Source organism: Oryctolagus cuniculus, chromosome 2 (genome assembly GCF_964237555.1).
Source record: "Oryctolagus cuniculus chromosome 2, mOryCun1.1, whole genome shotgun sequence".
Lineage (NCBI taxonomy): Eukaryota > Metazoa > Chordata > Mammalia > Lagomorpha > Leporidae > Oryctolagus > Oryctolagus cuniculus.
Window position 1 is genome coordinate 192,383,950 of NC_091433.1, and position 11,875 is coordinate 192,395,824.

At 57.2% G+C, this 11,875-nt stretch overlaps 1 protein-coding gene and 1 long non-coding RNA gene across 3 annotated transcripts in view; one reads left to right on the forward strand and one right to left on the reverse strand.

The window, feature by feature from the left end:
• The window catches only part of TAF1B (TATA-box binding protein associated factor, RNA polymerase I subunit B), a 69,756-nt gene extending 69,555 nt beyond the window's left edge, over positions 1 to 201 (reverse strand). For both annotated transcript variants that reach the window (XM_008249995.4, XM_008249993.4), the window contains exon 1: positions 83 to 201. In XM_008249995.4, the coding sequence (XP_008248217.2) occupies positions 83 to 100 (18 nt within the window). In that variant the 5' untranslated portion in view covers positions 101 to 201. The remainder of the gene's footprint in view (positions 1 to 82) is intronic.
• Positions 202 to 2,519: 2,318 nt separating this feature from the next.
• Positions 2,520 to 9,333, forward strand: LOC127487522 (uncharacterized). Its single transcript, XR_007914400.2, has 3 exons — positions 2,520 to 3,786; positions 7,145 to 7,264; positions 8,976 to 9,333. It is a non-coding gene; the product is annotated as an uncharacterized lncRNA (long non-coding RNA).
• Positions 9,334 to 11,875: the final 2,542 nt, after the last annotated feature.

Genomic DNA, 11,875 nt, shown 5'->3' on the forward strand with positions numbered 1-11,875 from the left:
CCTCCCGCCGCTCCTCCTCAGCCTCACTGCCCTCCGGCCACGGCGCTCGAGGGGCCGCCAGGCAGGCACTCCGCCTCCTTACCGCCTCCTCCAGGTCCATCACGCCGCCACAGCCGCCACAGCCGCCGCCGCCAGGGCCCGTTACCCAGGCAGCGAGCGCAGCTTCCGGGACCGTCGGGATGAACCTTCCGGCCGGAAGCGCACGCCTCCGAATTTAGGTTCCGGGCACCCGCGGCCGGAAGCCGCCGCGTGCCACAGGACGCGGCTGCGTACATCCCGCGTGCGCCTCCCAGCGAGCGTCCTTGCCCGGTCTGGGTCTGAAACCAACCGAAGAGCAATGGGGCGACGCCAATGCCGGGGGTTCCTTCACGGTCGTGTCCCACGGTCCGACCCTGGCAGCCCCACGTGCTTGTTCGGGTGCGAGGAACGCAGTGCAGCAGGGCCCTCGCTGCTCAAGATGGACGATTCTGGCCCTTCCGGTTGGCTGGCCACGGCTGGCCACCCCTTCCGTCTTTTGCTGAGGGGCCACGAGACCTGGGTTTCCAGTCGTGCCTCGGCCTCAGTGTCCCTCTGCAAGCATCAGACGTTACCTGGGAGCACCTCAGGTGTTGGGTGCTGACCGCGCCTCCCGTGGGACTCAGGGAGCGGACGCTGAGTCCGGGAGTCAGCGGTGCCCGAGGTCCACCAGCGCCCCGGCCTTCGGGGAAACTGTGTTCTGGTGCGGAGAGAAGAGGTAGAAAACAAGGAAGGAGAAGACGCGCTCAGGCCGCGGAGTGGTGATGCGTGCCCAGGCCAGTGGGAGCGAGAGGGCTGCCGTGTGAAGTGGGTGCTGAGGACAGGTGTCCCCGAGGGGATCTTTGACCAGAAAAATAAGAAAGGGTCACCTGGAAGCCTAACAGGAGGGAGGAGATGAAAAGAGCAACATGACATTCTGTGGAGAGGCTCCACGACTAATACTACGTCTTTGAAAAGGCTGAGAAATTCAGCAGACGCTGGAGACGGAGCAGGAGAAAAGCGAGGTTCATCAGTACCAGGACAGCGGATCTCTACAAACACCGTGCACGTTCATTTAAAAGATCGCAAGAGGAAGTCGTGAACAACCCTAGGCCAATACGTTCGGGAAAGAAGAAATGGGAAATTCCTTAAAAAAAAAAAAAAAAGAGTTATCAAAAGGTATGCAAGAAGAACTAGAAAAGCTGAACAATCCTTCATTTAAAACACTGCCTCCATGAATTAAAAATTCTCAGAAAGAACCCCCCAGGTCAAACGGCAGAGCTGTAAGTTCTGCCAACCTTTTGGGAAAGAAGTGATACCCATCCTACATAGACTTTTTTTTTTTTTTTTTTTTTTTTTTTTGACGGGTAGAGTTAGAGACAGAGAGAAAGGTCTTCCCTCCGCTGGTTCACCCCCCACATGGCCACCACAGCCGGCGCTGCGCCTATCTGAAGCCAGGAGCCAGCTGCTTCCTCCTGATCACCCATGCGGGTGCAGGGCCCAAGGACCTGGGCCATCCTCCGTTGCCCTCCTGGGCCACAGCAGAGAGCTGGACTGGAAGAGGAGCAACCGGGACTAGAACCAGTGCCCATATGAGATGCCAGCGCCGTAGGCAGAGGATTAACCAATTGAGCCATGGCGCTGGCCCATAGACTCTTAAGATAATGGAGAGGGGGTGTGTGTTTGTCAGCCTCCCTTGAGGCAAGCACAGCCTTGACACCAAAACCTGATAAAGATATTTTAAGAAACTCAGTATTAAAGACCAGTCTCTCAGACACAGACACGGAAGTTCCAAACAAAATGTCAGCAAATGGAGTGTGTTCCATTGGCTCCACTGCCGCCCACGTGGAAGACCCGAATGCAGTTCCCAGCCCCTGGCCCCTGGCCCCTGGCCCCAGGCCCCTGGCTCCTGGCTTCTGGCTCAAGCCCGGCCTGGCCCTGCCCATTGTGGACTTTTGAGGAGTGAGCCAGTGGGTGAGAGAACTCTGTCTGCCTTGCAAATACATTTTTTAAATAGAAAAAAAATTTCTTTTAAAAAAGTTAGTGTAAGTTGAATATATATTTTGTTGTATTCAACAGTACATAAATATGGTAATAAATCACAACCAAGTTAGGTTTATTCTAGGAATGCAAAGTTAAGTGTTAAGTAAATAAGTAAAATAGTAAGTAGTGTGGTACAAGGATAGAATCAAAGATCAATGGGACTTGGGGCCGGCGCCGTGGCTCACTTGGCTAATCCTCCGCCTGCGGCACCGGCATCCCATATGGGCGCGGTGTTCTAGTCCTGGCTGCCCCTCTTCCAGTCCATCTCTCTGCTGTGGTCCGGGAGTGCAGTGGAGGATGGCCCAAGTGCTTGGGCCCTGCACCCCATGGGAGACCAGGAGGAAGCACCTGGCTCCTGGCTTCGGTTCAGCGCGGTGTGCCGGCCGTAGGGGCCATGTGGGGGGTGAACCAATGGAAGGAAGACCTTTCTCTCTGTCTCTCTCTCTCACGTATATAACTCTACCTGTCAAATAAAAAATCAATGGGACTTGATAGAAAGCCCAGAAATTGACCCACAAATACCTGTAAGGTAACCTGCTCAGCAACCAAGATGCTACTAAAATTAAGTGGGGAAATGATAGTTTTTTTGATAACTGATTCTGGGTAATTGAAGATTCATGTGAAAGGATTATTGACCTCTTTCTCACTCCATCCTCAAAAATTAAATCAAATGGATCATAGACCTACATGTGAGAGGTAAAACCATGGTGTGTCTGAGTGGGGGAAGCATAAATAAATATCTTTATGACTTGGAGAGAATAGATTTTGTAAACAAGCATAAAAAAATTTCCCATGAAAGAAAAGATCATTAAGTTTAACTCGATTAAAATGAAGAGCTTTATTCCGTCAAAAAGCTAGACAAAGCTGAAGCCAGGAACCAGGACTCCACCCAGATCTCCCACATGGGTGGCAGGGACACAGCTATGTGAGCTGTCACGTGCTGCCTCCTAGGGTGCACATGGTCAGGAAGCCAGAATTGGGAGCAGAGCCCGGCCCGGAGCCCAGGCTTTCCAGTGTGGGATGTGGATGTCCCAGCCAGCGTCCTGACTGCTGTGTTAAACACCTGCCCGTAAATAAATAATTATAAAACATGTCGGGTGGGAAGGAGATTGGAAAAATAAAGTGGGACAGAAAGGAAGAGAGCAGATGGCTTAGGAGGTGGTGGGGTGGGATCCTGTCACCTCTCTGACATTCGCCTCTCTCACGTTCGAGAGGAGTTTGGAGCAGTGGGTTCGTCCTGCGATGTGGGGCATCAGCACACTCCCAAGGCGAAGGTGGCCCTTCCTGCGCAGGGAGGAGTGCGTCTCAGCTTCTCATGCTGCTAGAGTGTCTGAGAGGAGCTCGTCATGGAGGAAAAGTTTGTCTCCACTCGTGTCTCGTGGGTTCACAGTCGGAGCTGGGCTGGCCCCACAGCCTGGGGTCTGGTGAGAGGAGTGGGAGGTGGAACCCATGCACAAGGAGGGGTACACAGAGGACACCGAGCAGACGGAGAGCAGCTGGGCCAGACTCAGCGGGCAAGAACCCCCTCGCAAAGGCGCGGCCCCAGCAACCCACGGACCTCCCACTAGACCCACCCCCTGAACAACAACTGGATCTAGTCTCCACCCTGTGAGTGCCATCAATCCACAACTTTGGGGTTTAAATGTCAGCTTGAGTTGGGATGCCCAGTCCCACTGGAGCTGTAGCAGGGAGCGCAGTTGAGCTCCGAGAGGGACTGGGCCAGATCGTGAGGCAGGTCGGGAGATGATGGTAAGAGCGGCAGGTTACCTGCTGAGCGGGATGCGGAGTTGGGCGGCAGGATCCAGCTTGGATTTGGAAGGGTGCCTCTGGGTGTGAGGGTGACAGGTGGAAGGGAGCACGAGGGGCAGCAGGGCTGTCCCACAGAGGGCGGTGACGTGTGCAGGGCTGGGGTGGTGGCAGTGCTGCTGCCAAGAGGCAGCTTCTGGATACGTTTATGCAAAGATCTTTCCTGATGCAGGAAGAGAGGTGTGAAAGATGATCACGAAGCTTTGGGTCTGACCCGCTGTAAGAACGCAGCTGGCGGGGCCGGCGCTGTGGCGTAGCGGGTAGAGCTGCCGCCTGCAGTGCCGGCATCCCATATGGGCGCTGGTTCAAGTCCCAGCTGCTCCACTGCTGATCCAGCTCTCTGCTGTGGCCCGGGAAAGCAGTAGAAGATGGCCCAAGTGCTTGGGCCCTTGAGTGAGAGACCCAAAGAAGCTTCTGGCTCCTGGCTTTGGATTGGTGCATCTCTGGCTGTTGCAGTCATTTGGGGAGTGAGCCAGTGGATGGGAGAACTCTCTCTCTCTCTCTCTCTGTGACTCTGCCCTTCAAGTAAATAAATCTTTGAAAGAAAGAAAGAATGCAGGTGGCATTTGCTGACTGGAAGATCTGGTTGTGGGTATCTGATAGAATTCGGAGGAGGAAAGCAGGAGTTCAGTGTGGGCTACGTTTAGGTTAGTGGTGCGCGTCCCAGTGGAGATGCTGAGCGTGTTGGCCAGGGCTGAACAGATCTGTGTCAGGAGGTATAAGTTGGGGAGTCAGGAGTCTGGGTAAGATCCCCAAGGGTGTGGCTGACAATCGAGAAAAAGGTCTGGGTACTGAGACCAGCACCTAGGGGCAGGAACCAAGGAGAAGGGTGCAGTGAAGGAGGCCAGGAATGGCTGCCCTGAAGTAGAAGGAGGAGCAGTGCACTTGGCATGCCGGAAGCCAGACAAAGATACCGCCAGCCACACTGGATGCTCCTGGGAACAAATGGAAGATGGGCACTGATCGTGGGCTGTGGACGTCGGGGGCACCAGTGCCCTTGACAGCAGTGGTCCCAGTGGGCAGCTGGGGCTGAACACCTAGGAGACTGGAGGCTGTTGCAAGCAGAAGCAGAGGCCCTGTGCTGGTAGGTGTTGTCAAGTCAAGAGAGACTTTTATTGCTTGGTCTGGGTTTGTTCCTTAGCTTGCAGCTTGGGATGTTTGCAAGCTGGTGGAAATGAACACTCATAGAGAGGGAAGAACGTTGGGGCTGTCATGCGCTGGTGGGAGGCGGTGGGATCGGCCCTAAGCAGACAGTTCACCCGCAGCAGAACCAGGAAAGAAGGGAGAGCAGGTGCGCAGGTGTGGGTGGGGCTGTGAGGAAGATCTCTTCTGAGTGCCTCCAGGGAAGTGGGGAGCAAGTCTCCAGCTGAGAGCGGGGTGCAGGCAGGGCTGTGGGAGGCTTGGGGAGAGGTCAGAGGTGTGACATCTCTTGGAACCCAGAGCGTTGAATCACCAGCCTGAGGGGCCCACTTGACATCTGCCGTCATAAATCCGAAGAGGAAGCAGCCAGCACTCCCTGCCCTCCTGCAATGCCTTTGGAAGGCGTGCCCTTCTCCCCAGGGACAAACGCAGCTGCCAGTCTCAGCTGCCACTGGCAGCCAGTCAGCGCAGAAATGCTCCCCTCCTGGTTAAAAGGAAACCAGCCCATCCGCAGGCCAACAGGGCTTTGAAGCATCTTCTATCAGATGGGCAACAGCCTCCTGGGGGGAACACAAAGGCCCTGCGCGCCTCCCCCCTCCCAGGATGGTAATGACCCCCCTCCATGGCACTGACTGGTGTTGATGAGATGACTACGCCCACGACATCTACAGCTGCGTTAGCGCTGCCGCCCCCACTTCCTGCTGGCGTAGGAGGTGGAGGATGGAGTCACCTGGCGCCAGCGGCCTCCTGCCTCCAACTCCTGGAGTCCTCCTGTTGTGTTCATTCCTTCTTCCTTCCTTTCTTCTCTCCCTCTCCCTCTCCCTCTCCGCCTCTCCCTCTCTGCCTCTCCCTCTCCCTCTCTCTCTGCCTCTCCCTCTCTCTCTGCCTCTCCCTCTCTCTCTCCCTCTCCCTCTCTCTCTGCCTCTCCCTCTCTCTCTGCCTCTCTCTCTCTCCCTCTCTGCCTCTCCCTCTCTGCCTCTCCCTCTCTCCCTCTCTGCCTCTCCCCCTCCCTCTCTCTCTGCCTCTCTCTCTCTCCCTCTCTGCCTCTCCCTCTCTCCCTCTCCCTCTCCCTCTCCGCCTCTCCCTCTCTCCCTCTCTGCCTCTCCCTCTCTCCCTCTCTGCCTCTCCCTCTCCCTCTGCCTCTCCCTCTCCCTCTCTCTCTGCCTCTCCCTCTCTCCCTCTCCCTCTCCGCCTTTCCCTCTCCGCCTCTCCCTCTCTCCCTCTCTCCCTCTCCCTCTCTCTCTGCCTCTCCCTCTCTCTCTGTCTCTCCCTCTCCCTCTCCCTCTCTGCCTCTCCCTCTGCCTCTCCCTCTCCCTCTCTGCCTCTCCCTCTCTCCCTCTCTGCCTCTGCCTCTCCCTCTCTCCCTCTCCCTCTCTCTCTGCCTCTCCCTCTCCCTCCCTCTCTGCCTCTCCCTCTCCCTCTCTCTCTGCCTCTCCCTCTCCCTCTCTCTCTGCCTCTCCCTCTCCCTCCCTCTCTGCCTCTCCCTCTCCCTCTCTCTCTCTGCCTCTCCCTCTCCCTCTCCCTCTGCCTCTCCCTCCCTCTCTGCCTCTCCCTCTCCCTCTCCCTCCCTCTCTGCCTCTCCCTCTCCCTCTCTGCCTCTCCCTCTCCCTCTGTCTCTCTCTCCTTCCTTCCTTTCCTTTCCTCCCTCCCTTCCTCTCTCCCTCCCTCCCTCCCTTTAAGGATTTATTTATTTGAAAGGCAGAGTGAGAGAGGGAGGGACAGAGACACAGAGATCTTGCTTCCACTGATTCACTCTCCATAGAAGCCAAGACTGAGCCAGGCCGAAGCCAGGAGCCAGCAGCTCCACCCGGGTCTCGCACCTGGGTGGCAGGGCCCCAAGCACTTGGGCTGTCTTCCCAGGCGCATTAGCAACTCCTTCCATGGTCACAGGGACAGTTTTACCACCTACCACGGTGTTTGTAGAAGAAATGATTTGCTGTCCAGGATGAGGTTCCTGGCGCCTCCTGCCGCTGGTGGCTCCACGCGTTCTGTCAGTGCCCCCGATTGACGTAGAAGCTGGTGCTGTCAGGCACGGAGACGCATTGGGAACTTTAATATTTTCATCCCACTGTACAGCTACATTCCACACAGCAAACCTGTGCCGTTTGTCCTAGGACTTGTTCCTTCCAAATTTTCAAGTGGTGTTTACTGTATCTTTCAGCAGTGTCTGCTGGTATGTCGGCCACGTTAGCGTGGCAGGGTGACAGAACACAGGTGAACATCAAATACACCTTCCGGAGAGATGAATGCTGTCAGAGATGCAGCAGCGTGTGGATGTCAGGTGACTGGCACAGGGGAAGTGGAAAGAATTCTTTTTAAGAGTTATTTATTGGCCGGTGCTGCGGCTCACTAGGCTGATCCTCTACCTGCGGCGCCGGCACCCCGGGTTCTAGTCCTGGTTGGGGCGCCGGATTCTGTCCTGGTTGTTCCTCTTCCAGTCCAGGGCTTTGAAGCATCTTCTATCAGATGGGCAACAGCCTCCTGGGGGGAACACAAAGGCCCTGCGCGCCTCCCCCCTCCCAGGATGGTAATGACCCCCCTCCATGGCACTGACTGGTGTTGATGAGATGACTACGCCCACGACATCTACAGCTGCGTTAGCGCTGCCGCCCCACTTCCTCTGGTGTGGCCCAGGAGGGCAGTGGAGGATGGCCCAAGTGCTTGGGCCCCTGCACCTGCATGGGAGACCAGGAAAAGCACCTGGCTCCTGGCTTCGGATTGGTGCAGTGCGCCGGCCGTAGCAGCCATTTAGGGGTGAACCAATGGAAGGAAGACCTTTCTCTCTGTTCCTCTCTCTCACTGTCTAACTCTGCCTGTCCAAAAAAAAAAAAAAAAAAAGAGTTTATTTATTTGAGAGGCAGAGTTACAGAGAAAGAGAGAGAGAGACAGAAAAGAAGAAAAGAGGTCTTCCATCCACTGGTTCAATCCCCAAAAGGCCTCAACAGCCAGAGCTGTGCCAATCCAAAGCCAGCAGCCAGGAGTTTCTTCCAGGTCTCCCACATGGGTGCAGGGGTCCAAGCACTTGGGCTATCTTCCACTGCTTTCCCCGGGCCATAGCGGAGAGCTGGATCAGAAGAGGAGCAGCCGGGGCACGAACCATCACCCGTAAGGGATGCTGGCATTGCAGGCAGCAGCTTTACCCACCATGCCTCGGCCCCTGGAGAGAGTTGTTATGGGGCTGCCAGGTAGACCTGGCTGAGAAGAGATGGGAATGGGTGAGAGTCACACAAGAATGTGGGCACCTAGGTCCTAGGGAGATGAAAAGGCCCTGAGGCAGGACCCAGCAGGAGTGTTTGAGGAACAAGGGGACCCAGGACGGCCTGAGGGTAACGCATGAGAGGCAGAGTCCCAGCCTCCAGGGCAGAGGCTGGATGAGGCCCCCTGCTGCAGGAGGTCGCCTAGACCCCCAGGGCTGCTGACAACCAGACAGCCACTATCCTTTGTTTAACACCAGGCCTCCCCTGCTGACAACCAGACAGCCACTATCCTTTGTTTAACACCAGGCCTCCCCTGGCCACTTCGGCTGGTTCCTGCCTTCCAGGGAAGGGCGGAGGGACCCCTGGTGGGTCAGCTGATGCCCAGGCAGCCAGCCGCGGCTGCCCTGTACTGTCCAGCAGCCGTACACCTGCCTGTGGGCATTACCACCTTCCTGGGATCTCGATCCGGAGAGCCAGGGAGACTTCCCCGGGGGCCCCGACCTAGAGCTCAGCCGGGCAGCTGGGGCTCAGCTGGAGCGGTGGGAACTCCTGAGACAGGAGAGAGGACAGTTTCGGATCCGAGGACACCACGGATTCGATTAGGCGGAGTGTGGCAAACAGGAAGTCACGCCAGTAATTTCTGGACATTGACACATGACTTCCAAGTGGTAGGACCGATCTGATTAATACTGTGTCAACTATGAGGGAACTTCAAGTAGTGAAGAAAGTCAAATTAGAAGATAAGAAGATAACAGGTTTTTTGTTTTTTGTTTTTTGTTTTTTTTTGCACCTTAGGATTTTTTTCATAATACACATATTCAACAAACTTTTTAGAGATCTTTTAGGGGCCGGCACTGTGGCATAGCGGATGAATCCGCTGCCTGCAGCACTAGCATCCCGTATGGGTGCCAGTTCAAGACCCAGCTGCTTCACTTCCGGTCCAGCTCTCTGCTATGGCCTGGGAGAGCAGTGGAAGATGGCCCAGGTGCTTGGGCCCCTGCACCCACGTGGGAGACTCCAAGGAGGTTCCTGGCTTCTGGCTTTGGATCGGCGCAGCTCCAACTATGTGGCCAATTGGGGAGTGAACCAGCGGATGGAAGACTCTTTCTGTCTCTACCTCTCTCTGTAACTCTGTATTTCAAATAAATAAAATAAATCTTTTTTAAAAAATTCTAAGCATGTTGAGAAATTCCTGTAGGATTTTGACCTGGTGAGTGACATGGTCTAGTGCGTGCTTAGAAGCCGGGCTGCTGTGTGAAGATGAGACGAGAAGGGGCAGGGTGCCGTGATGCTGGGAGGGCCCTACAGGACCCTAACTGAGACTGGATGGGTGGCCGATCTGTTCTGTGATGGTGGGGGCCGCCAGCGAGGGAGCCATGCGGTGGGGTGAGGGGTGGCGCCCACACCCGGGAGGCCGCGGGCAGGTGCGGGGTGAAAAGCAAGGAGACTGTGGAGTTCCCAGGGGAGTTCTGGATGTGGGTGGCATTACCTGGGGAGTGCAAGCAGGTGGTGGAGGGAGAGCACAGGGCTGAGACGGGGGGGGGGGGGCACTGTAGCTCTAGAAGCCAGGGGGCGCAGAACAGTCCAGCAAAGAGGCTGGGGAAGGAGGAGAGCCAGGAAGGGTGACCCAGCCCTGGGAAGAATGTTCCAAGAAAGAAGACGTGCCGGACGCCAGCAAGAGTTGTGGGTGCGCTCAGCAGAGGAGTTGGCCAGATACGTGCGCGGGACACGCACGAGGTCAGGAAAGTGAGGAAAGCTTCAAGGTGGGGGTGGGGCAGAGGGCAGGACAGCTGGAGGCGCAGAGAGCAGGGAACGGCTGGGGAGCCCTGGGGAGCCGCAGGTTGCGGGGGAGGTATGGGAACGGTGGACGATCGCAGGCTTTGTAGGCACAGTTGGGCAGGAGAGGAAGGAGGGAGTGACAGGAGGTCGCTGAGTGGATGGGAGGCACAGAGCTGGCCCACGATGAGGCAGCCCTCCGCAGGTGCCCTATTCTCCAGTGACCGCGGCCGCCTTAGGGCCAGCCTGAGGCCCTGGTCCGCCAGGCGCAGCCCCCTTACCGCAGGCCCATGCCTCCTCCTCACCCCTGGCCTGGCGCTCAGGACGAGTGAGCTGAGTGTAGACAGGCCCACAGAGTGTGGAAGTAGCAGTGCCGTGTCGGGGAGGCCGGCACAGAGAGCCCGGCGTGGAGAGAGCTCACTGGAATCCTGGGCTGGACGCTCACCTGCGCACTGCGTGACCTGCACAGGTGACTGCTCACCTGCGGGGTCACGTGACCAAGCCACGGGGGAGGCCGACTGGTACAAAGCGGACGCTGGCTGGGCAGCTGTGGCGGGTGGATGCCAGCAGTGTCCCTGAGCTGAGTTCCCGGCCTGCTGCCCCCAGACACGCCACGAGCCAGCTGGGGGGGCCTGGTCATCAGAACCAGACTTGACGGCGTTTCTAGATAAGGAGCCGGTCTTGGCTGTTCGCAGGGGCCTCCCAATTTCATCACGGACAAATGTATCACTCCAGGATCACCAGTTGAAAGGGAGGGGCAGACATGTTATTATCTTCAAAGTGTTCTGGAAGCCTATTAAATGCTAATCACAAAGCACAGGGATATCCCAGAAGGCAAAACCCATCCCCGACACTTCCTGTGCCCAGGAGCCGCCTCCCTCCCTGGCTCCCCTGGGCGCTGCCTGCGGCCTGTGCTCTGTGTGTGACCGCTGCCCGGCCTCCCTGGGGAGAAAGTGAAGGAGTGAACACTTGCCAGGCGCGTGCTCTGTGCCACGCACTGGACCAGGCCCGTAACCCAGCTGCCGTGGGCCCATCATCAAGCAGTTAGGGACATGGGAGGCGGAGAGGGGGATCTTAACTCAGTCCTGCTGGTGTCACGGGGCCTGCTCTCTGCTGGGAGACTGCTGTACCGGACGGTAAATCACAGAAGTGGGGCGTCCCCCGTGTGAAGGAACAGCGCGTGCGGGGTGCTCAGAGTGCGGCTTAGCGCACCCAGTTTCCCAGAAACCATGCGGCGGGGGCGGTCCAGCCATCTGTGGTCCCAGGTGGGCGTGCCCCTGTTCCCCCTCCCTTCCCAGAAGGGAGCTGACCTTGTGGAAGGGAGCTGGTGCTGAGCACGGAGGCCCTTGAAGGAGGCCATCCGGCTTGGGGCCAGGATCGCCCTTGCTAGACCCCACCCCACCCCCAGGATGGAAACGTGGGGCTGCTTGTGAAGATTTGGTCGGAACTTCCAGGCGGGGCCCTGGGACTGCCCAGGCTGCCCGCTGGTCCCCTGCCCGTGGCATTGGCTGGAAGAGATCGTCGGGACATCTTAACCCCCCCAGAAATACGACACAAAATTAAATATCATGGGGACCTGTCCTTTTTTGGGGGGCTTCTTGAAACACCCGATTTCAGCCACTGGAGGGTGAACCAACGGTAAGGGAAGACCTCTCTCTCTGTCTCTCCCTGTCTAACTCTGCCTGTCATACAGGCCGAGGGTTTTCACCAGGGTTTCGTTTGTCTTTGCTGCTCCCAGGAGTCGTGGCCTTAATAAGCCATCCAGTCACCGGGCAGTGACCAGGGGGCTGCAGCACAGGCCCGGGGGCGGGGGTGGGAGCAACTCCTCCGTCTTGTTAAAAAGAGACAATTTCAGGCCAGGGCGCTCACGCGGGCCAAGCCCACTCATTCCCCACCTCTCTAAACAAGCTGGCACCTGC